This window comes from Lagopus leucura, unplaced genomic scaffold (assembly GCF_019238085.1).
Source record: "Lagopus leucura isolate 7727_CA_CO unplaced genomic scaffold, USGS_WTPT01 Super-Scaffold_100021, whole genome shotgun sequence".
In the NCBI taxonomy this organism is placed as follows: Eukaryota; Metazoa; Chordata; class Aves; order Galliformes; family Phasianidae; genus Lagopus; species Lagopus leucura.
In genome coordinates, this window is record NW_024962274.1 from 6,591 (window position 1) to 29,547 (window position 22,957).

A 22,957-nucleotide genomic window follows, 5' to 3' on the forward strand; every position below is an offset into this window, starting at 1 on the left:
CACAGCTGCCGAAAAGCACGGGAAAAAGCAAAACCTTGGATTCTTCCAGCTGCTAATACGTGCAGGCAGCCGGAAGCGCATTGATCAGGCAGTAAGAAATGCAGGTTCAGCAACACTGTAGCTTTCAGGAAGCTAGGAGCCTCCCAGCATATACCAGGCTGCTATGGAAGCCACTGCTGGAACTGAGCACCAGCACAGTTGGAAATAAGCCCTGGGCACACTAGGAATACAGGTACTCCTCCTTCATTTCACTTATCTACCCCTACAGCAGCCCAGAGCTGGGCAAGCAACAGAAGCACGGCCCCAGAGCACAGCCCGCCTCTTGTACCACCACTCCTCCCACAGAGCAGCACAGGCAGCCTTCTCCGTTCTACATACTTTATTAGATTCAGAGCTGGACAAATCACAAAGTGTACAAAATGGAGACCACACTACCAGAAGCGGGACTGTGGGTAGCAGCAGCATTCCTATGGCCCAGAAGCATTTGGTAGAAGTGCGGAGAGGGCAGGCTGGGGCAGGGGGCTCTTAGTGCCAGTTGCATTTTAGATTCCAGAGGACAGACCCTGTTCACATCCTGACAGAGCTCAGCTGACCCACACCCCCCGGGATGGAGGTGGCCTTATTTCCAATTCATTTGGAAAGGAACGACTGGCTCGAGCCAGCAGTGGGTTGGGGTAAGTGCTCTATGGACCTGAAATGCTGTGCCACCCACATACACACCAGCAAGAGTCTAAACCCTCATCCTTGTTTGGTCACAAACCTTCCCAAAGCAGGACTCGATACTGAAGACTTTGCAAGAAATAAGAAGGCGGCAAGATCCAGGGAGCCCACCGCCTCCTGTGGCAGAAGCCCAACAAACTCACCACCTCAGGCATCCCAGACTGGCCAGCAACATCTACCACAACAGCAATAGCTAGTACAGAAGCCAGGGTAACTTCAACTCAGATTTGTCCAGTCTATGTTTAGGTCTATTCTACGAGTACATATGCACAAGAACTTCAAAAATACTAGGATATGATGCAAGTAGTGAGACACCAACAGAAGAGAAGTTTAATGGTGGACGTTCCCTAGAAAGATCACGAGAGGATGGGAGTTAGACTAGCCCTTCCCCACCCCGGGACAGGGAGCAGGAGGCTGACTGCACCCCTGCACACAACCTGATCCTGAACTTCAGTTGCAACGCGGGTGGTAACTGAGCACAGGCAGGAGAGTCTGCTCCCAGGTGAGCCACGGGGTCAGCCGATCTGCGTAGAGGGGCCAGGCAGATGTTCTCTGAATGTACTTGAAGACTGAGGAGACGTGGAGGATGGCTTGGAGAAGAGGGAGCCTGCCAGCCCGCTGGGGCTAGCACCTGGTCTCATAGATGCCACTCCTGCCAATGTACCTCACCCATTTTATCACATCGTGGTCACTGTAGTTCAGCTTTGGCTCAAAGACTTTCAGATAACGCACCTTCAGCCCAGAGGGCGCAAATGGGACCTAATGAACAAAGGAAAGGCAGCAAATCAAGTTGGAACACGGCGATAAGATACTCTCCATACACAGCCACTGAGGACCTCTAGGCTAAGCATCCAGAAACTCAGGACTCAAAGAGCCGCCCCTCCCCACACGCATGGTGACAAACCCCAGTGGCTGTAAGGACAATATTCTTCCACTAGCTTTGACACCTGGCTGACCTCACGCTAGGCAGAGCTGCACAACGGCTGGGGACAGGGAGCACTCAGAGCTGTGCAGTTCCCAGGAGGCCAAAAGGGGCTGGGCTGACAAAGCCTCTCTAAGATTAGCAGCACCTTGGAAGGAAACAGGGACTCACCTCAAAGTTCATGGAGATGGGGGGCCGAGCCCACTTCTTCTTGTCATTGGTGGGCAGCAGCTCAATCTCCGCACTGATCTGGGATTCCTTCATTCCAGCCATTCGTTTTATCCTACCAGAGAAAGCACAGAAGTGACAAGGTGCCCAAGGTAGTTCTCCACGACACGTGCTCACTGCAGATGAAGACTGAGCAGACTGAACAGACTGCCTTCCCAGACCCTCCCCACACAGCACCCTGATCAGCATGCTCACTTACTTCCACACAATGGCATTCTCACTAGCCTTGTACTTTGCCTTCCCTTTCATGCAGATAACCTGCACTCCACTCGTGTTGAGGGGTGTTGGGATCCGGACCTGGAAGGCAGAGGATAGAGAACAGAAATCATACTGTAGCACTGGCACTCTCTTCTTCCACAGCACAGCAGCACCACCACACATCCGTAAGCACTCAGTTCACTTCAGTCCTGTGCAAGTATGAAAACTCTTTTGTGAGGACAACACAGCAGGGGACAACAAGCAGAGAGACAGAATAGGCCCACAGCTTACCTCTATCTTCTGGGCCAGCAACGAAGGTTTGAAATTTGATTTGATCACCACCTTCACTTCCAGTTTGGTCCGACCCACCTCCCGCACCAGGGGGATCACACGGAAAGGCAGGATGATGTCCTTAGTGGTTCGGTATCTGCAGGTACAAAAGGAGGAGTCAAACTCCCTCAAGCTCTCAAACTATACCAACTTCCTAAAAAGACAGCCTCTGCACGCTGAGCATGCTAACAAGCAAACAAAGAAAACCACGCAGCTATGTTTCTACCGCATCTGTAAGATTAGAACTTACAGAACAACCTACAGATTGCACTTGGCAAAGAGAGAAGGCAAACGTAGCATGGTCTAGTGCTCGAGGACTGCAAGTCTGCCCAAGACCAGCAGCACCAATGCAGCAGCAAGCTGCCAATGCCAGCCTGGCCATCCCCCACACCGTACCTCATGAGCTCAAACTCTCCATCCGGTGGAATGAAGCTGATGCTCCTCTCAGAATCAAACTTGCTGAGCCTCACACACTGGTGGAAAGTGCAGTCATCGATGGCGATCGACTGTTTGCCACTAAAACACAAAACAGAGTTAAACAGCTGCAAGCTACAGCCCCTGTACCTTGGCACAGTTGAAATTTGCTCAGGCAGAAACTATTCTACAGAGCGTGTTGCCATTGCAGGTGTCCAGGAAATGGGGAGGCAGGGAGAGATTTAGGGGACAGCAGCCTCCTGGCTCAGACTTCCCTTGCTTTACCACTAAAGTCATATTTCAAGACAATTGCTTGAAACAATTCTCCCCCTCCTCTCCCCAAAGCCAAGACACTTCTGTTGCAGCCAGAGGAACACGATGCTCAGGTCTGCCTGCCAGCAGCACCTCGGTGCTGCAAAGGAACTCTGCTAGCCCAAGTCTTCTTGCAGCACAGTAACAAGAAAACACTTTCCTGTCCACAAAGCTATCCCACTGCCACAAGCTAGGAGATGCGAAGCTTAGGCTCTTCTTGTTTGGAAATCTCTGCAGAGCTGTTGATTTCTACACTACTAGCAAGTGATCTGATTCCAGAGGGAAGCCCTTGTTCTCAGGCCAGCACAATAATCAACTTGCTGAGGACTGTAACCTGTGCTATAGTATCTAATCTACCCAGCTATCATCTATGCATTTAGGTTCACTAGTTTAGCCTGACAGCACTCAGCTTGTGTTGAATTCCAGTAGCTAGGAAGATATTCTCAGGGCTAGGTTCTACAATTAGCTAAGAACTCATCTCATCTACTAAAAGGGACCATAAAAATGAGAATTTAGCTGGCAGCAGAAGAGGTAGAAGTACAGAAAAGTGCTGCAACATGGTGCTGTGATATCTAGGCTGCCTCAACTGCTACAAGCAACAGGGTGACCGTGCCAGTGTGCAGACAGTATACATAACAGGCAGGTTCCTAAGAGCCACCATTACCTGCACAAGTGGGAAGCAGACTTACCCCAGGCTGACTGTCTGATCAGTTTACACAAGCCATTGGTGTAGCTTGTGCCTCACAAGTGGGAGTCAGTCGTTCCTGCTCTGTTGCCCAGTTAACATCAGCAGACAAGCTGATGGTTGTTGTTGTCTTGGTTTCTACAGAACACTGTAGGGAAAGCCACACTGCCTACTAGTGCCCACGTCTCAGGCAGCATTAGTCGGGATGTGACACTGCCACATACCACAAGCCAGAAAGCAACTGGCAGCAGCTGCTCCTTTGGGTCACCTCTGCTAAATACTTCTAGACAGTGACATCTCCTGCCTGTTGCCTGCTGGAGGACCACGACTGGGCAGAACCACCCAGCAAGAATCCCTGTCTGTTCTGCTTCTGTAACTGAAGAAATTAGCACAGGAACTCTAGGCAGTGCTGCTGACTCTTCAGAGGCCTACACAGGTATTTTACCTGGGGTATTCCCCCACCCACTTGAGGCTCATTCATTTTATTAGCTAGATTCAGTTACAAGAAAGACAGCTTAAAAGTGACAGTGAAGTGATAGCTCTTGGTTTGGTTCTGAGATAAAAGGCAAATAGCAGCTCAGCTGTTTATGGGAACCATCTAGGAAAGTGCCTGAGGTCTGAATTACATGCACAAGTCACACAAAGCAAGAGACAGGGAGAAGAGCAGAGTGCACACAGTTGAAGCAGATTATCTACCTTCCCAATTCACTGGGGGGTCAGCAAAAACAAACAAACAAACAAAAACAAAAAACAACAAACAAAATGACAAAAGAAACAGCTCAGTCAAAAATGGTTAGTGGGAGAAAAGTGAGTCCCTTTGCTTCCCCCTCTTTCCCTGACCTCCTGTTCGAGAAGAAGGCATAAGACCCATCTTCAGCTCTAAGGTACATACTGACTGAGGCATATTTGGAAGGAAGGCAGCTGGGCTCCCAGAAGTGCTGAGTCTCCAGCCCATACAGCCACCCATGTGACAGCAGCAGGCACTTGCATATTAGCTTGTCCACCATTCTGATTTATAAAAACAATCTGGGTGGAACAGGCTATTGTCAGAGGGGCTCCTTCGCTGTTCCTTGGGAAGGCTGGCTACAACCTATAAGAGGATTCTGTACTGACTACAGCTGCTAAAGACCAGCTCTGGGAGAATCCACCTTGAGAGAACATTTCCAGGTACAAAGAGCCCACACTCATCATTACGCTTGAATTTTAAAGATGACAGCCCAGAGCTGCTGTTGTACAGACACGAAGTCAGTCACCCAAGACATGGAAGTCATTCCACATTCTCACACGAGTCCTGCTTTACAAAAACCTTCTGATCTGGGCCCCTAAGTTCAGTAGCTCACATAGCAACAGTCCTACTCACAGAAAAATCAGCAGTGATAGCTGAAGGGAAAAAAGGTAAGTTGCTTCTGTCAGATCAGACACGCTACCAAGCATTGCCCTCTCGTAAGAGTCCCAGGTGGCAAATACCTTTTACCACATGCCTCTCACCTTTTCCCCGTTTCATCCGCAGTCCCTTTGCCCTGTTTTTCAATGACAATCTTGTCATTCATGCCAAACTTGCACTCTGGCATCCCACTCAGGTAACTCTTCATCACCACTCTGCCAGAGACGTGGGCACTCAAAACCTGACCTGGAGTAGAAAAGAACACAGTTCAGAATACTTAAGCACTCAACAATTCCTCAAACCAGGAAAAAAAGACAGCTTAATAGCTCCCACTTACCTTGGGGGGACATCAAGAGGTTCACACTCTCCAGCACATCAAGGAAGAGTTCATTGCGACGATATTTGATCCCTTCACGTCTCCACCCAATCTGTCCAGTCACCTGGCTGGTGATCTGGGACTGCTCTTCCTTAGTCTGAAGGGAAAGAATCACACCTTAAGACTCTAGATAAACTGAAGGACTAAGAAAGCTTGCCATAAACCAAAAAGAAAGCACTTGCCATTTACAGTACACAAATACTTTTGATAATAAAGATTTTAAGTGTAGTGACACACCTGACAGTGTCACAAAAGCATTCCTTCCTCGGCACAGGAATCCTACACCAAACTAAACATTAGTCAGAGACAGCAGGAAAGCTGCTTCCATTTTGTTAGCTGCACGTTAGGCCACATTTCGGTGTGAGGAGTACTGGGCTAAACTGATGACATTCAAACCACACCTGACACATCAATCTATAAGTAAGAGAGACAGGGCAGTTTGCACCCTTACCCAATGTAAGACCCAAGGGCCATGAGGCAGCTGGTACCAATGACTGCAGCCATTATCATGCCATTTGGGACAACAGTTGTGCTCCAGCACTAGCCTAACACACACCTGACAGCATCTGTGCTCTAAGCCTCCTATGAGCATTAAGGAGTGTGCTGAGAGGCACCAGCAGGTTTCCTACCTGATGCTATAGGCGGGGTCCAATCACACGCAGAAAGTGAAGAAGTAGATGTAGAGCAGCAAGTGTGGTGTACACAGGGTTAGACAGGCAAGCAGGTCAATAGCAAGAGAAGGAGGAAGGGAGAAAGAGGCAGGTTAGGCTTAAGGCTACCTCAGGGCAGGAACAAAGCAGGCCAGCTCGTTGCTAATTAGGTAGCAAGTCAGCACAAACAAGACAAGGAGCTTTAACCTCTAGCTCAGAAAGCACAGCAACCTTCCTAGCAGTGAAAAGTCTTTTCAGACACAGCCCATGACATACCACCCCAGTGCAAAGTAGGACAGAGGGAACGAGCCAAATACCACTCCCAGCAGTGGACTCCACTCCTAAAGCAAGCTGTGGATGTTTACCACAGCACAGATGCCTGATGTCAGGACATGGTATCCAGGGCTGCAGGCATCTTAATAAAACCCAGCTCTGTAAGAAGTTGTGTCCTTGTGGAGTGGAGTAGAATGGCAAGGTGGGTTCTTCCCCAGCAGCCTTGCACCGGGCCCACAGGGTGGCAGTACACGACCACAGTTTAAAGTGAGTGGTGGCTTTGTTCTCGCCAGGGTCGGTCACTCCTTGAGCAAACAGAGCCATTATCAGAACACTGACAAGGGAGAGTGTTCTGTACTCCACTGGGAGCTGCCTAGGCAAGTATTCAATGCAGTACGAAATACTTCTCCCCAGACCACCAGCTCTGGAAAGACCACTGTAACCACAAAACGTGGAGTATTCAATTCTTCACTGAAAAGGAAAAAAGCTGAGTTTAGAAATTCTGCCACAAATGCAGATTTTGCTCCTTTAAGTCAGTGGGCCAAGGAAAACATCATCATGAACTAAGCAGAGATAAAAGAACACGGATAACAGATGACCTGGTCCCAGATTTTAGCCTGACCTATCTGTCAGAAATTGGCTGTATGTGAAAGAGGAATTTGAGGCTCGATGTGCCAGAGTAAATAGCAGACATGGAAACATGGAAAATTCCATTTCCATTGCTCCCCCTGAAATACTACGTCTGGAAAGGATTGCTTCTGCTCTTTTTGAGCTGGGATGCACAAAACTCCAACAGAGCAGATAGCTGCGGGCTGTGATTTATCAACAGCCGTAGATCAGAACTCCTCTCTAAAGGGAAAACACCAAGCCTATTGTTGAGCAAGGTAAGGTGCCCTGGCAGTAATGTGCACACAAAAGGCCTATAACAAAAACAGACAACAGCAAAATAAATAGGGAAGGAAGTGAGGGTGGTAGAGCTTTGCTAGGAACAGGAGCTGACTCAGCTGCCTTGAGTGCTGACCATCCAAAATGTCAGACTGCAAAAGGCCAAACAGATTTATGCCAGGGTTCTGAATAGGAGACTGGGACCGGATGCACTCACATCTGGCTACTGATACACACGTGCCCTCTTGCAAAACACTGCTGTTCTAGCAGAATATATGCTGCTCAGAGGCAGCTCCTCTCTCTTCCCCTCAGTTTCTTGAGATACTGAGTCTTACTTAGAAGACTAAAAGGAGTTCTTAGGAAGTCAGTGCTAATAAAATAAGCTAAAACAGAGCCTACAGTCTTTGACCTCTGCTTATCCTCAGTCACCAGGCAGCCTCCTGTTGAACACTTCATTTCTGCTTACACCTTGGGGCTGAAATTTCATACAGATCTCCTTTGCAGACAGCTTCAGACTGACTTCCAGCTTCTCCTTGACTCACTTACTAAATAGATGATAGAACTGAGTATTAGGTTAAGTCCTCATTATGAGTCGAATGGCTCTGTTAGAAGAACAAGCAACGTGCCCCAGGAACACAAGAAACAGTAACTACAGCAGTCCTTTTGTTTCACAGATGTTGAACATGAGTTGGGATGAGAAACCTAGTTTTGAGGAGTAATCTGCAGCAATAAGAGCTAGTTTGAAAAACATTCCCTCAACAGTCAACTTGTGTCTTTTTCTCCTCAGGAGCAATTTATCTTCTAGCCCCACGTAAGCTTTGCTGCAAGAATTACTATCGTAACAGATGTGCAGTGGAGAATCTCACCTCTAACACCAGAGATCCCAGACTGTAAGGATGCATCTTCAGCAACAGAGTAACATCACCTTCCTGACTGCCAGCAAGATCCAGAAGGCTGAAGAATGCTTCATTTCAAAGACAGGCATGAAAGCCTGATAGCTAAAAGCAGCAAAGACTTGCAGAGAACAGGCCTGCTCAGTGAGAGCCATGCACAGGACAGCTATTTCTGGTTCAGCAGGCAGATATGTTTATCCTGTGTCAGAAGGTGACACAGATCAGTACTTGAAGGCAGTCATCATTTACAAGCGAGGGACTGTCACCACCCTAACACAGGGCCCTTCCTCTCACATCTCATCAGGTGTCAGACAGCGTGGTGTTTCTCAAGTGACTCTGGCACCTCCACCCAGTACAGGTCAAACAGCTGGGTAGTTAGCTGCACTTTCTTGAACGAGTTTACAGAAGATTAGCCAGCAGAGCAATGCTGTACCCCAAAATCCCTCTGGTTACCTGACTCTTGATGCCCTGCTGAGTGATGAAGGTCTTCAGGGCCCCTGTTTCAGAGTTCTGAGGATAGCCAAAATCCAGGATTTCTACAAGAGAGTAAAAGACAATTAGCTTAGAGCCACCAGCCAGAAGCGCAACAGAGACACGCCAACAACATCAACAACCACAGTAAGGAAAGGGTTACAGAAGAACCAAGTGCAAAATCACACAGCAAGCTGAAGGGAAACATCTCACCGTCCAGCAGCTCATAGATCAGCACGAAGTTGTTCTTTATGTTTTCTTCACTGATCTTTCCGAAGTAAGCAGTCATCACGTCACACATCTTGTACAGAAACTCAAACACCATGGCAGCGTTGACGTTCTGCTTGGTGACAGCAGCCAGCCAGATGTTGGAGCGTTTGACGTGGAAGAAACTCGTGCGGGCGATGTTGGTGACCGGCGAGCGGACCTGCTGCCGCGCGTGGATGACATTGACGCGGAAGGCGTCCACGGCATTGCGCCTACGAGGCCAAAGACAAGTCACCACCACGTGCACAGAAACAGGCAGCTGCACAGCTCTGCGTACGTGAATACAGTCAGACATCGAGCTAACGCACCCAGCTTACTCTGGATAAGTCCTGGGGATGTCACAGCCGACAGGGACAAACGAAGGCTCTGAGCAGAGTTGGACGTTAAAACTCTGTACGGACTCGGGGAAATAAAGCTAGTGGTCTCTGCAGTTTTGTATGACAATTCTAATTGCAGGCAGAAAGAGAAGCTAACCCCATCTGGAGTTAGATGGCAGAGAAAACCTTCCTTCTGCTTATTTTGCTGATCAATTACCATAGCCAAGAATGAACACTAAAAAAGGCTGTGGCTCAAAGAAGAGTCTGGTTTTGACCGGGCTACTTAGTATCTAATCTGCACGCCCAGGCCTTCATACTCTTGCCCCAAAACAAAGCCGTAGTCTCCCCTGATAGGACAGTTCCCCCAGATACACCTCTGAGTTCAAAAAACCAGGATAGCTGCCCAGGTCACCCGATAGATGTCAGTGCCTGCACACACCACAAAGGGCAATTTTAATTCTCAGATTCATCTCACCTCCACATCCCAGGTACCATGGAGGGCAGGCTGAAAGCAGCAAGCAGGATTAGGAACGTTTCTGACTTCCCAGTTACGTGTCCTTTCTAGCCTGCTATGCCTCAGAGCAGGTCTCTTGCAGACAGTAGCAGCACTGCATTATGTGCACTGGAAGATCTGGTACCACTTCTGATGGGAAGGAGCCCAGCACAGTGCAGAAAAGGTGCTGTGCAAGTTTCCCCCAGCCACTAACATCATTAATCTGAGCTAGTTTCACTATACACCACCGACAGGGAACAAATCAGTCCCAGCTAAACATGGATGTCTGCATGATACTCTGGATGTCAGCTTTCCCACACTATAGAGTTTTTTCATCCTGTAGCTACAAGTCAGGATAAGCTCCCCAAACTAAGTCAAAATCCACTGATTTTAAGAACATTGGAAGGAAGTCTGAGGGCTTCATGTAACAGGACAGACTTAAAAGCAGTAGTCCACATACCAAGCCAAGACACATCTAGTGCTTTATTACTCATATCCTTCCTTTAGATTACGTAGTACAACAGGGGCTCTCCTCACTGCAGTGTCGAGGGCATGGTACCAATTACCCACACCATGTTTGAGAGCAGGTAGCAGTAACACCCTTGCAAGCAAGGCTGCACGCAAATGCTCATCACAGTCCAGCAGGCAGTTCCAACTTTGAAAACAAAGGATATTCAGAAGAACATACATTATCATAGTAGGTATTCTTTCCTAGCAGAAGCCTCTTCAGTAAACACTCTCCCTTGTATGCAAAATTCTGGTGTTCAAATATCTCCCAGGCTTCACAGCTCCAGAAGGCTTGTAAATTTGATTTAAATTAGTATCTGCTTCCCTCCCCTCCCTTACCCCCCCCCCCAAGAAAGTAGTTAACCTACTGTAGAACAAGATCTGGAAGTCCCATTCCTCCCCTCCAGGAAGCTTCTCAAGGAAAGTTCTGCTTTCTCTGAGTGGCAGCCCTCCCAGCCTCAGGTCCTAGCCCACTAGCATTAGTGCCAGAACCAGCAGTCAGACTGGTGTGTGCTACAGGAGAAGCCTTGGGTCAGTGAAGCTTCTCTAGCACACTGACTGCCCACTGCAATGCCAGTCATGGCCTACCACGCGTCTCTTACCTATTGCTACAGCAGCCAATGAGATGGGATGGACAGAAATGGCGCCAGCGGAGAAAGGAGGAGTGACAGCAACAAGAGAAAGGGTTAGAAACACACACACAAGGCACAATGAATCCAAAGAGATAAGGAGAGACTAAACAGCACCCCCTCCCCCTGGGCACAGAAGGCCTAGGAAGTACTGGCTGGGAAGTAACAAGCTGTGGCAGCAACAAAGCCCTCGCATGGCACAACACAGACACGCCATGGTCAGACTGCCAGTGTCACAGACTGGCGTTTGGTTGGATTTCAGGACTAATGGGGCCTTTAGTCCACGTCACAGCTCGGATATCTAGGCTGCTCTGCTAACACGGGGCATGCCTCGGGAGGAAAAAAAGGAAAAAAATAAGAAGTGAACCCTCAGTGTGAGGCACAGCCTAGAGATCACAGAGTCCCAGGCTTCCTTTTTCTGGTGTGCCTCATAACAGCTGCAGTCTGAGCGGGCATTGCTATGGCAGTGCTCTCATTGGAAGCTGTTTGGGTTGATGCCTCCTGGGTTGGTCCAGCCACCAGGAAACACAGCGAGTTAGACAGAGCTTGGAGCACATTTGGAGAGATACGGCACGTTTCTCAGATTCAGACACTGCTCCATCCAGCTTGCACTTTTTCCTTAAGGATCAAGAGCCATGAAGCAGAAATGATGTATTAGAAGCTCAGAAACCAAATTCCTGTTTAAAGTGCATGCAGTTTGTCATGTAAGCTGCTCAATTTCAAATGGCTTTTTTTTTTTTCTTTAAATCAAATAGCTGCATTTTTAAAAGCAGGTGAGTTCTCCCAGAGACAATGTCACTGAGAATCAAGACGTTTATGGTCACAATAGAGCCCTCCATGGTATCCTGAATTAAATGCATGGCACTTTGCTCATATTTTTAAGAGGCTGTTCATGCATGCAACTAGCTGCTGCACAGATAGATGCACTACATGCACTGAAGCCATTCTCCTAAGCTGCAAGCAAAGAAAGCCCAAATTCTGTGGGGACTGTTTTCTGCCTATATCAAAGTCAAGGGAAGGACTTCTTTGACTGCCACTTTGCTCATTTGAGCTAGAATGTGCTTATTTAGACCCTTTAACTACGCAATGGGAGATGCTCTCATTACCATGGATAGCTTTTCATCTCTCCCAGGACACAGGCTGAGGCTTCAGAACATCAAAGGCAAGTGCCAAGACCAGGGAGTCTTACAGGTCACTCACTCCGTACCCCTACGAAGATGACAGCAGCTCTGCCTATGTCCCATTCAACCTACCTCCCTGCAAGCCAGATGGGCTCAACTCCCTGCACTTCAGATCCATCAATTAAGAATTAAAAGACTGAAGCATTGTAGAAATCTATCAGATGCTTGCCTTAGAGACAAACTTCCACAGAGGAGAGCATAAGCTCTCCCTCTGAAGGTGAGGTAGGGCACTTAAAAGCTTCCAAGTATGCCTGGTATTGATGCTCACATTCAGAAGAGGAAATAGTGGATATCCAACTTCACTTGCTTGCTGTAGAGCTCTGATACTGTTACTTGGTATCAAAGTAAGACAAGTCATAATTGTTCTAGGAGCACTTGCTTTTATAAGGTTATGAACCTAAAAATCACAAACTGGGTTTGAAGGCCAGTTTCAGAAGGAGTCCAACACATGAAGGAAGAAGCTCAGTTAACAGCCAGCTCCTGCTCCACCTGAGTCACAAGACTGACACTAAGACACTTCCACAAAAATTGAATGAAAGATTCACTGAAAGCAACACTAACTCCTAAAGTTCTAGAGAACATTCGGATCTTTTGGGCACCTATAACTGAAAGAAAAAGATAAGACTGGGTCAAGTAGGAAATCCAATTTTCTAGTTTTGCCCCACCAGATATGTAATAAAGTACTTCTTATTAAGTCACTCCAGAGGGAGAACGAGCCAAGACAAAAGTTGTGGAAGATCACTACATTGAAATATTTAACTCTTCAGCTTATACTTAGAGGGACAGAATGCCTTTTAAATTAAAAGTGTCAGTTCAAGTACAGAGCAATCGAAGTGCTTTAAGTTTGCAAGCCACAGAAAACCCAAGACCTCACTGCCAGGAACTGCAGCAACAGTGCCTCTAGCCCCACATACAGCACATTCTCAAAATTCATCAATAATCCAACCTACCTTCATTCAGTCACCATAATACCCATTAATTAGGGGAACCTCACAGATCTGGTACAGGAATTGCTCTGAGGAGCTTCAGCCAACAGACTGGCAACAGACTGTTAAGAGTTAACACAGCAGAGACAGAAGCTCCATAGCCAGCAGTTCTCTGCTTCAGCAGTACCAACGTTCCTCGGCTCAGCTCTCGGTGGAAGATTTGAGGTAGTTTGGCCATACTTTGAACTGCTACCTTGCTCTGCTTCAGTCAGCTTAGAACGAGTCAAGAGATGCTTAAAGCTCACTAGGTGAAGCCTTATTACAGATACCACTGACCACTACTGTCCCATCAGTGAAACTACAGAACCCTGCAGGAGCTACTTTTACTCAGCTTTAACCTCCACTAGACAATTCATACCCAGAAAGGAACCTAAGTGAGCAATGTCAGCCCTTACGTGAAGCGCAGTGACGTATCTACGCTTACTGAAGTGTTTCAGAGCTTCCCACAGCTTTAGTTACCTGATGCACACCAGGCTGGCATAGAATTGGGGCACAGAACATTGGAGCACAAGGGTGGCTACTATGAAACTGCTGATAGCATCAAAGTGCCAAAAACCAGAGGCAGTCTTCTGCCTGCACTCAGTACTGGACACCTGAGCTGGAAACTCACTCAGAGCCCTGGTTACAGCGCATGGCAGACAGTTCCCACATTGCTCCTCCCTTAACGTTTTAACAATTACAGTGAGGCTGGCAGACTCCTGCAATGGCAGCCTATGTTGTTGAAGCACTTGGACTAACAGCCACGTCTCTAAATACAGAAAGAAGTCCTGGCTTTGCCTGCAGGTTATCCTTTACTGCCATTGGCAGGTGATCTGGGCTTAGTAAGCTCAGCTATTTCAGAACTAGGCCTAGAGCAGCAAGTTGAGTTGCAGTCTTACATGCATGCACAGCTAATGCAGAACAAAGCAGCTCTAGGTTGTTGTCTGCACCAAAGTTAGACAGAAGTGCAAAGAGCAAGGATGCAATGGAAGCACTTACCCAATGTCATCCCGGTAGACTCGAGAGATTAAAACCTCTCCTTTATGATTATAGATGAATAAGCCTCCAATCATGATGGAACTTTAATCTTCTCTTCCCATGTTGGTTAAGACCTGGAGCAAGAGAGCACACACGTTAGGCTGCACGATGACAAACAGCAGGGCCTGGAACCGCAAGCAAGCCAGACTCTTTATTTCTACTACAAAGCATGCATCCCTGCAGTGGAGATACAAATTACATCACCGTACAGCAGGGAGATCTTCACAGCAAGTACACATTGGTTTAATCATTGCTTGCCCAGGAAGACTGCTTAACTTTGAAGAGATAACAGATTCCACAGCAGCAGCCACTGATCTAGTTGCTCCAGTTGCTGGACAAGACGCAATCAAGCTCCTAGAAAGATTTTTCTAACCATTCAGTTTTGCAGATTATTTAAGCAGCATCCTGACCAAGCTCCACACACCCCTGCTTGGGATCACAGCTGCCCCATAGGACAGGCTGTCTTAGTACCTACAAAAAGCTAGCAGTTGTCTAAAAAGCTTGCCTGGCTAATGGCAACGGCTTGTTCAGAGTCTTGCTTATCCATAAGCTAGCAACACTGCACATCAAGACCGTAAGTAGTATGTTACTTCAATAAAGCAAAAGGTGATAGGGAACTGTCACAATGCACGTGGAGTCTATGTGCTGTTCCAACTGCTTTCACAGCTTAGAATTGGTATCTTGAGCTTGGGTTCTTGGACTTAATTTCTAAAAGCATCAGCAACTTGCCCTCAAGATAGACAGATGCAGTACAAACTATGATGAGCAGAGGAGAGGAGTCACTCAAACTAAGCTACAGAATACTATGATTTAGCAGTGTTACAGCCTTTCCTGTACCTTAGCAGCAGTGCTGAATAACATCTGTGAGCTTTGCTTCAGAGTCAAAACATAGTCTGCACAACAAGCCATGAGAGCAGATCTCAGTCACGAGGCACTTCAAGCAGGGGTGGTGCCTGAAGTTACCCTCTCAAACTGCTAACCTTCTCTTTCTGTAGATTGCTTTAAGGAGATCTGCATAGCCAGTACACCCAACAAAGGCAAACAGCCTCTTCTTCTTCCTCTCCAAAGCGCAGTTACTTTACCAGAGCCATTCCTGTAGTCATACACACTCCCACTTCACCTCAGCCCCAGGCACAATGCCCACTCACACACGTGGCTGCTTTGCTCAGCCCAGGGAAGAGCACTGCACACGTGACAGGACAGGTCATGTAACCAGGCCTTGGGACAATCACCTAGAACACGAGATAACCAACCATGCCCACACTGCTGTTTGGGAGATTAGCCTCCACCCACTTGTCTGGGGTGGGTGGAAAGGATAGGGAGGGTGAGCCTAGAAACAGATGCTGAGGGCAAACTGATACTGTTTGTTCAGGAACAGCAAAAATGAAGTCAAAATGACCTTGTCTCAGATAGTCTCAAAGGTCAGAGAAATAGAACACAAAAGCAATGAACACATCAGAACTAGAAGGGCCTCCAGTGCAAAAGCCTGCAGCATTAAGAGGATCTTCTAACTCTTACATTTAAGAAAATAAAGGAGCTACTTGATGGGACTGTAGCTGTGAGTTCTGTCCTAAAACAAGATATATATATATATATATATATATATATATAATAGTGAATAACTACTTCTACTTTCAGAAAGAAATGCTTGAACTTCAACACTTTCAGCTACCCAATGAGCTCTCAGAGAGCCATGCTACACGTACTTTTCCACTACTGGTGTTCAGCTTCACAAGGAAAGAAAATATTTTTTAAATTACCTCTCAAATCAAAACAGTGAGAAAGACAGAAGAGCTCTCAAGGCTCACACATGGCTTTTACTCAACACACCCTGCTGGCTGCATCCCTGGCTACTAAGACTGCCTCCTGCCACTTGTCAGTGGCTTCATGTGGCACTGACATCAACATTCATTCCAGATAAGAGACAATGATCTCCTTTCAGGCTGCTGCAGCACTGACTTCCACTCTGGGTATGTATCATTGCTCCCAAAAGTGATGCAGAGTTCTCACATCCTCTTTCAGACCTGTAGAGAAGAGTATCCTAGAAGCTTATGCAACTGGTCAAAGCTGGATCATATGAATCCTACAAACCCTTTCCAGAAGATTCCTAGAAAGCACATCCTAGTCTTAAATATAATCTCCCTCTTGGGCTTTAATGCTGCTTAAGTTATTTGTTCCACTATTTTTAGCAGAAAGGAAACATCTGCTTTGATGAGCAACAGGATCAGCACATACAAGACAATGCATCTTGCTATCATGGCAAGCCAAGTACTTTCTGAAAAAAAGTATGAATGTTCACTACTGTGCTAAGAACACACAGGAGATCGCTGATGAAGCTTCCTGTTGGAAACCAGAAGCCTTCTCTTGGGGAAATCTAGGTGTTTTAGATGTTGACTGAGATAAGGAGGCCATCCCTTCTCCTACATTAGATGAGAAAACACTCTGCAATAGTTTCACTTAAGTTACAAAGTTGAACATCAGCATTTTTAACTGCACTGCAGTCCCAGGCAGCGGAGTCAACTGCTTGCCTGTACTTAGAATAGGCGCCTTAGAGGACGAGCAGATACAGCTACACAAACATTCTCAGTCTTTAAAAATCCCTCCAAGCCATTCACGACTTTGCAGATCTTCTCCACTGCCTTCAATCAACTCTTTCCCAGAAAGGCATTTTCCTACCTAACTCAGTTCCTCTTGACAAGGAAGCTGCTCCATGCTTTGGTCTTTCTCAGCGCTTCCCTCTGAATGTTTTCCTTCTGGAAGGAAACTCAAAACCACAGAAGTTATTCAGGATGTCAGCAAACCATGGCACAGACAATATCATCACTCTGCTTTGATCTGTTTTCTTGGTGGTTCATAGAGTTTGGCTTCCTAAAACAAACAAAAAGCAAACACCCAGCAGATCACACCGAATTCAGTCTTCAGGATGGTGGATCACACTGCAGGTAAAGCTAGAAGTACCTCAACTCCCTAACCTTCCTACTTCCTCTATGTATCATTATACCTTTTATAAAGTGGAACACTAAATTCAGGGTGCAAGTCCCACCACTGCCTGTCATCCTCACCTACTTCACTCTTCCTTCTCCAAATAGCTTCACATCTGCATACTGTACTTTTTAAAAGAAAACAGGATCACTCTTACTGCAAATCCTCACTTGCTATCAAAGAGGAGCACGCAGAGAGATTTGTTCCCAATCAGCTGATGCACATTAGCTGTGCTATACAGGCAACACGACCAGGCATTGAAGAATTCTGTGCTGTGAATCCCTGGCTAATGTTTCACTTACTACAGGTGCAGCCAAAGAATCAGGACTGCTCTGCCAGGAGGCTTGCTGTTTTTCTTTCATTTTGGTGCAATGGAGCTGTTCCTTCACAGTGTGCTCACGGTGGAAGCTCAGAAGCACTGAGGACACCCCAGCACCACCACTTTTCCTGATCAGATCGGTGCCCATACTCCCTCCCCACTACAACGACTTCCATCAGCTCAGATCTGCACAGCTGGGAAACTCAAGAGGTGGAATGACTGGCCCAAGGACATATGAACAGATGAGAAGCAAGCGACACAAAGAGCACCATGCAAGAGAAGTTGCTTAAAGCCTAACAAAGAGAACGGCTCTTAAAGACTACAATGGCCCTCCTTGAAGCAGTTGCAGTGAAAATAAGCTCGCTTTGTTTTGATCCTCTCCTTTGAGCTTCAGAACAAGCTTCCGAGATACTTGTTTCAGCTGTTTCAAGGTTACTGTAACGAAGGAGTTTAGTGCTGCACTTCTGACCCACGAAGATCTTCCACCCCTTCTTAAATAATGAGCAAGTTTCATTTCCAAAGCTGATGTGAAAAGCAGCAGCCCGCCACGGTTAAGAACTGCAGGGAACAGCACTCAGATTAATTTGTAACTGACATTCAGTGACTCAGGGCTGTTGAAATCAGAACGCCCCAGAACAAGAAATCCACCACTGGAGATGGGTTCATCGGCTCGCAGTGCTTGGCAACATGACTCAGAAAGCTCCCAGTAACTGCATTGCTCAATCGGCTCCAGTGACTCATTCTGCCCCTCTCCACAGCCAGCCCTTCGGAGGGAGGTTGTGCTGCATTGTTTTTGAGTTTCCTCGGGCTAACAGCTCATTGCAAGACAGCTGAAGAGCAAAGCCCAGCGCTTCTTTGACTGCTTCCAAGTGCCTGCAAGCCAAGGCGACTAGCTGAAGCCTCTGGCTTAACGGTCTGTCAACCACATTTTCAGAGCTACGTTCCTTCTGTTTCACAAGCTTGAACATACGGCAACCCACTCCACACTGCTAGTTACCACGTTATTTTTCTGGTTATAACATAGACGGGTTTATTTTGGTTAAGGTGCAGAGGAGATCCATCTGAATACTGAATTTGCACCAGCTGGTGACTAATCAGATGGATTTAGAACAACAGTCCTCTTCCAACAGAGCCCCGTTTCTCCAAGCAGCTAACGGCTGGGGCTGGAGATCTGACTGAATGCTGTTCCTACAAATACCTACGGCCAGTTTGCTTCCTGCCCTGCTGCCAAGTGCTCACATTCCAATACGTTTCTATTCCAGACCATAAATAGAAGGCTGAAGCATCCTGAAGAGCATCAGAGCCGGACCACATACTTACATGCACTTACAAACCCACCGGAGTCAAGGCTGTGTGGAAATGCCTTAAGGGAACCTTAGTAGCAAAGTTACCATCTTAAAAGCCTGCTACAAAAAGCAGTAAGTACAAAAGCAGACCACTGGGATGTGGATTTAAATGCATGTCAGACCTATGCCAGGAGTTCCTTTAAAAGCCAGACTTTGCCCTTTCACACCTACATTGTGCCACACACCTGGAATGCAGCTCGGTGCAGCAGCGTCCTGATGCCAGGCTGTCAGTAGCTTCAATTCTGAGATGCAACACATGGCTGGCCTGGGAGCTGCCCATGGACACGAGGCACTAACTGCAGCATCCGCACCAGAAGAAAAACACCTTTCTGCAGCTGCCTGTTCTTTAGGGAAGGAAATACAAAGCTGAATTTCAGCCTGAACCCTGGATGCACACAGACATTCAAACGAGTGATTTTCTCCAAAACTGATGTCCCATAGCCTGAAGTCTTCCATGCGACACCATTTAGAACAGCACCAGCTTCAGCCAACAGGACAGACGTCACAACGTTGTCACCTGACTTCTGAAAGTGCGTGCACAGAACTGAGCACAAAAAAAGCTGACCTGCTCAAACTCATTGCTCAGGAAAAACAACAAACTGCTACTCAGTTTCCTACAGCAGGATATTTCTCCCAGGTAAGAGGTGCTTGTTCTAGCCCTAAAAGAACAAGGCACTGCCTGGAAGAAACCTATCAACAGCAATGTGCCAACAGCACAGCTTACGAGTGGTGGAACAAACATAAAAACTGAGAATATGAGCAATTTTCATTCAGGAAAAGATGTGGTTGTCTATAAGCCTCCAAAACAGCTTCTCAGAGCCCCCCCAGCACAGTCAGCAATCTGCTGCTGCAGCATAGGTCTGTGTAGCAAACCCTTAAGTGCCCTCTGAAAAGGCACAGAGGTAACTGCAGCCAAAGAGTAAGTGCTCAGGAGCAGCCTGACAGTAGGACAGCTCTCATACTGCAGCTACAGTTTCTCACTACCAGCCAAGCACCAGCAGCCTCAGAATTTGGAAAGCCTGGTAGCTCTGTGATCACACGAGTGTGTTCATCCACTGATTTTAAAAGACAGCTTTAGGAACTGCTGTATTTCACTAAGTCAGCTGTGAATTTGCCACTCTTGCTACAGCGAGATCTCTCCAGAAAAAGAGGCTTAGCACTACAGGTGTGAAAATGAGCTTGCTACGTGGCCTGCTTAATTACCTTCCACTCAGCCACTGACAGAGCAAACCACTGAAGCCTGACCAACAGATCTATGTGGGCTTCTGCACACCTGCAGACAAGCCCACGTCTTGGAGCAGGGCTGTGGCTGATAAGCTGCGAGCATCATGGAGGTTCCTGTGTCATCAAGGACAGTGGATGAATAGTGTGAAACGATCAGCAGCAAGCTCAGGAACCAGCTACTCTGGGATCATCACTGCTATTAAAGGGCTAGGTTTCCTCGCAGCACTGACATCACCTTGAATGAAAAGAGGAGTGTTCATTACGTACAGAGTCCATCTTGGAAGCAGCAACCACAAATCAGTCAATAAGCTGGCAGAGAGCAACCAACCCATTTAGTAGTCTATTAAAAGAAAGTTTGGGTTCTGACTTAACAGTAAGTAAGACTTCTGTGCATTAATGAGCTTATCCAGCTAAGCAGTTTGAGGTACATTAGCCGCTGGAGCTCTCATCCAGGAAGAAGCCAGGAGAGGTACTGCAGCTCTCACAGGACCAAGGGCAAACCCACTGTAACGGTTTCTGCATTCCAGCAGTCGCTATGATCTTGGACAAATGACAGCAGTAGAAGCAGGAGGCAGATTAGTCAGGCTGCTCTGGCAAACAAGCTATTTAGGAAACTAGTCTTTTCAAGTTAACACTAGCTGTTATCAAACCCAAAGGCTTAAGGCTTACCTCGATGTCATCACGCACCAGCTAATCGGAGCACCTAAGCTTTGCTTAGAGTGATGCATTAGCCACTGTCCAGGAGGCCATGGGCCACACCTGGTTTTAAAGAAGAGTAGCTGCAATCCTGGGGAAGACAGGCTGCGTAATTTAATTAAGACACACATCGTGAGCTAAAGAGCTCCAGAGATAAGCCCATCGGTTTCAGAGGAACCGTTCCTATTTTAAACCCAATCCCATAAATCCCCACAGCCAGTGGGCAGGAAGAGAAGCACGTTGAACTCTTAGCAGGCTCCCCTCCTACAGCCTGCCTCTGCGTGCCGTGCTGCACGCCACCAGCCTAGGGGGGAATGAGAGCAGTCCTGATGCAGGGAAACACGACAGGCTCCATTATTCAAGCACCATGCACCCCCTCCACCTTAAAACACATTCACAGCCTTTAACTGTACAAGCTCAGGAAACTGATGCAAGACACCGCGCTGCACTAGATAGCTTCATCTTACCTCTGCACCAAGAAGTACTGAAGCCAAGAAAAGTTTAACCAGGGTCACGTGAAGTGACGAATAAAGGCTTTGCTCTTCATCAAAAAACAAACAAAAAGGACACACAAACCCTGAGATACTGTCAAGCCCCAGAAAGAATCTGCTGTTCTCTCTGCTTCAAAAAACTGCAGGTATAATCCTTTGAACCCTCAAGACTCAACTGTTCAAAGACTAGGAATGTGCTGTCTTAAAAGAGGGGAGAAGCCAGCCACAATATCCTTCAGAGACATCACAAATGGCTGGAAGAAAATATGGCCCACCTTCAGCCCAAAGAATGCCGGGTATCTTTGTCACTAGACGTCAGTAACATGGCACTGCCTACAGAAGAGGAACGATGTCCCTGCTCTGACAGGGAAAATATGGAAGTAGGCAGCTTGGCAGCGCCTCATCAGACTGGAGATTGTCCCTGCGAGCAACTCACTGGAACAAGTCTAGCTTTTACAACAAAAAAGCAGTTACTGCAGTTCTGATGGCATTCACGCTAATGCTGCCCAACAAGACTCACACACCCGCATAAGCCTAAGCGTGGATACAAATCTAACACAACCAGGCTCTGAGCCACTGAAGCCACTCAGATGTGCTTATCTGGGAAAGTTCCAGGCTCAGATTCTGGAAGCCTTAGGCTAAATCTTCAGGGTAGCTTTGTCATCCTGGAGTGGGGAGAAAGCAGATCTTGAGACCACACAGCCGATAGGCATAGTCGTTTCCCAGTGGGGACAGCAGTCAGCTGCACCGAGCAACAAACAAGGCTGCGTTTCCTGCAGCTCTGCAGGATCCAAAGCCCGGCCCGGGGAAGGAAGGAAGAGGAAACGCATCCATAGGAGCTGCTGGATAGGGGCCCACTTTATGCTTCGGCACAGCATCAGCAGAGCCGCTCTGCGTCTCAGCAGGTTTCCCATAGGGGAAGCCGAAGCTGACAAGCCGCGGCCAAGCTAACTTACGTCCCAGCAGCGGCGCAGATGAACGATTCCCGGGAAGTTCCCGCCGATCCGATTAGAGGACCTTTGCTCGGGCTGACCCGGCACGTAGCCGGAGCCCTTCCCCACGCTCCGCGTGCCACAACGATCCCACCCGAGGCCCCGCGGCCACCGCTTCGGCCCCGCCGCTAAAACAAACGGCCGAGCCCAGAGCGCATCGCACCCCGTCCGCAGGGCCGAGAAAAGCCCTGCCGCATAGCCCGGCTCGCAGCCCTGCCGTTCCGCGCGGCGCGGCCCGCCGTCACCCCTAGCGCTGAGGGGAGGCGGCCCGGCGCTGTCACAGCCGCACCGCGGAGGGCCGCGGACCCCCGGCCCCAAGGTAACCGACGCCCAGCCGAGCCCCGGCCGGCCCCCAACCCAGCGCGGGGACGGAGTCCCACCACTGCGCGGGGAGGAAAAGCGGGCTGCCCGGCCCCGGCGCGGAACGCCTCACCTGCCGCCGCCCGCCGCCGCTCGCCGCCCAGCGCCCAAGATGGCGGCTGCCGCCCCCCCTTCCCTCAGCGCCCCCCCTATCACTGCAGAGCCGCCGCCGCGCATGCCCCGCCCACGCCCCGCTAGCAGTGCGCAAGCGTCAAGAGCGGAGGAGGGGCTTGGCGGCTGGGGCGCGGGAAGGGCTGAGCCGCGCGGTGCATGCTGGGAGCTGTAGTCCTGCGGCGCGGGAAACCGCTGGGAGTTGTAGTTCGGGGGGGGGGGGGGGGGGGAAGGTTGCAGATAGCCGTTAGGCCTGTGCGTGGGGCTGTAGGACGGTGAAGGGGAGACCGCCCTCCAC

At 48.3% G+C, this 22,957-nt stretch overlaps 1 protein-coding gene across 6 annotated transcripts; it reads right to left on the reverse strand.

The window, feature by feature from the left end:
• Positions 1 to 364: 364 nt before the first annotated feature.
• On the reverse strand, positions 365 to 22,678 carry AP2M1 (adaptor related protein complex 2 subunit mu 1). Of its 6 annotated transcripts, XM_042878190.1 has the most exons (14): positions 18,971 to 19,122; positions 16,815 to 16,891; positions 14,100 to 14,212; positions 10,928 to 10,933; positions 8,955 to 9,220; positions 8,724 to 8,806; positions 6,199 to 6,204; positions 5,531 to 5,666; positions 5,298 to 5,439; positions 2,795 to 2,914; positions 2,360 to 2,495; positions 2,070 to 2,167; positions 1,814 to 1,925; positions 365 to 1,479 (listed from the first exon to the last, which is right to left on the reverse strand). In XM_042878190.1, exons 3-14 carry the CDS (start codon positions 14,171 to 14,173, stop codon positions 1,345 to 1,347), a joined length of 1,314 nt encoding a protein of 437 aa, XP_042734124.1. In that variant the 5' UTR covers positions 14,174 to 14,212; positions 16,815 to 16,891; positions 18,971 to 19,122; the 3' UTR covers positions 365 to 1,344. The 6 variants fall into 6 exon arrangements, with proteins under 6 accessions (XP_042734124.1, XP_042734123.1, XP_042734125.1 ...); XM_042878189.1 differs by lacking the exons at positions 16,815 to 16,891; positions 18,971 to 19,122 and adding an exon at positions 22,622 to 22,678; XM_042878191.1 differs by lacking the exon at positions 16,815 to 16,891.
• Positions 22,679 to 22,957: the final 279 nt, after the last annotated feature.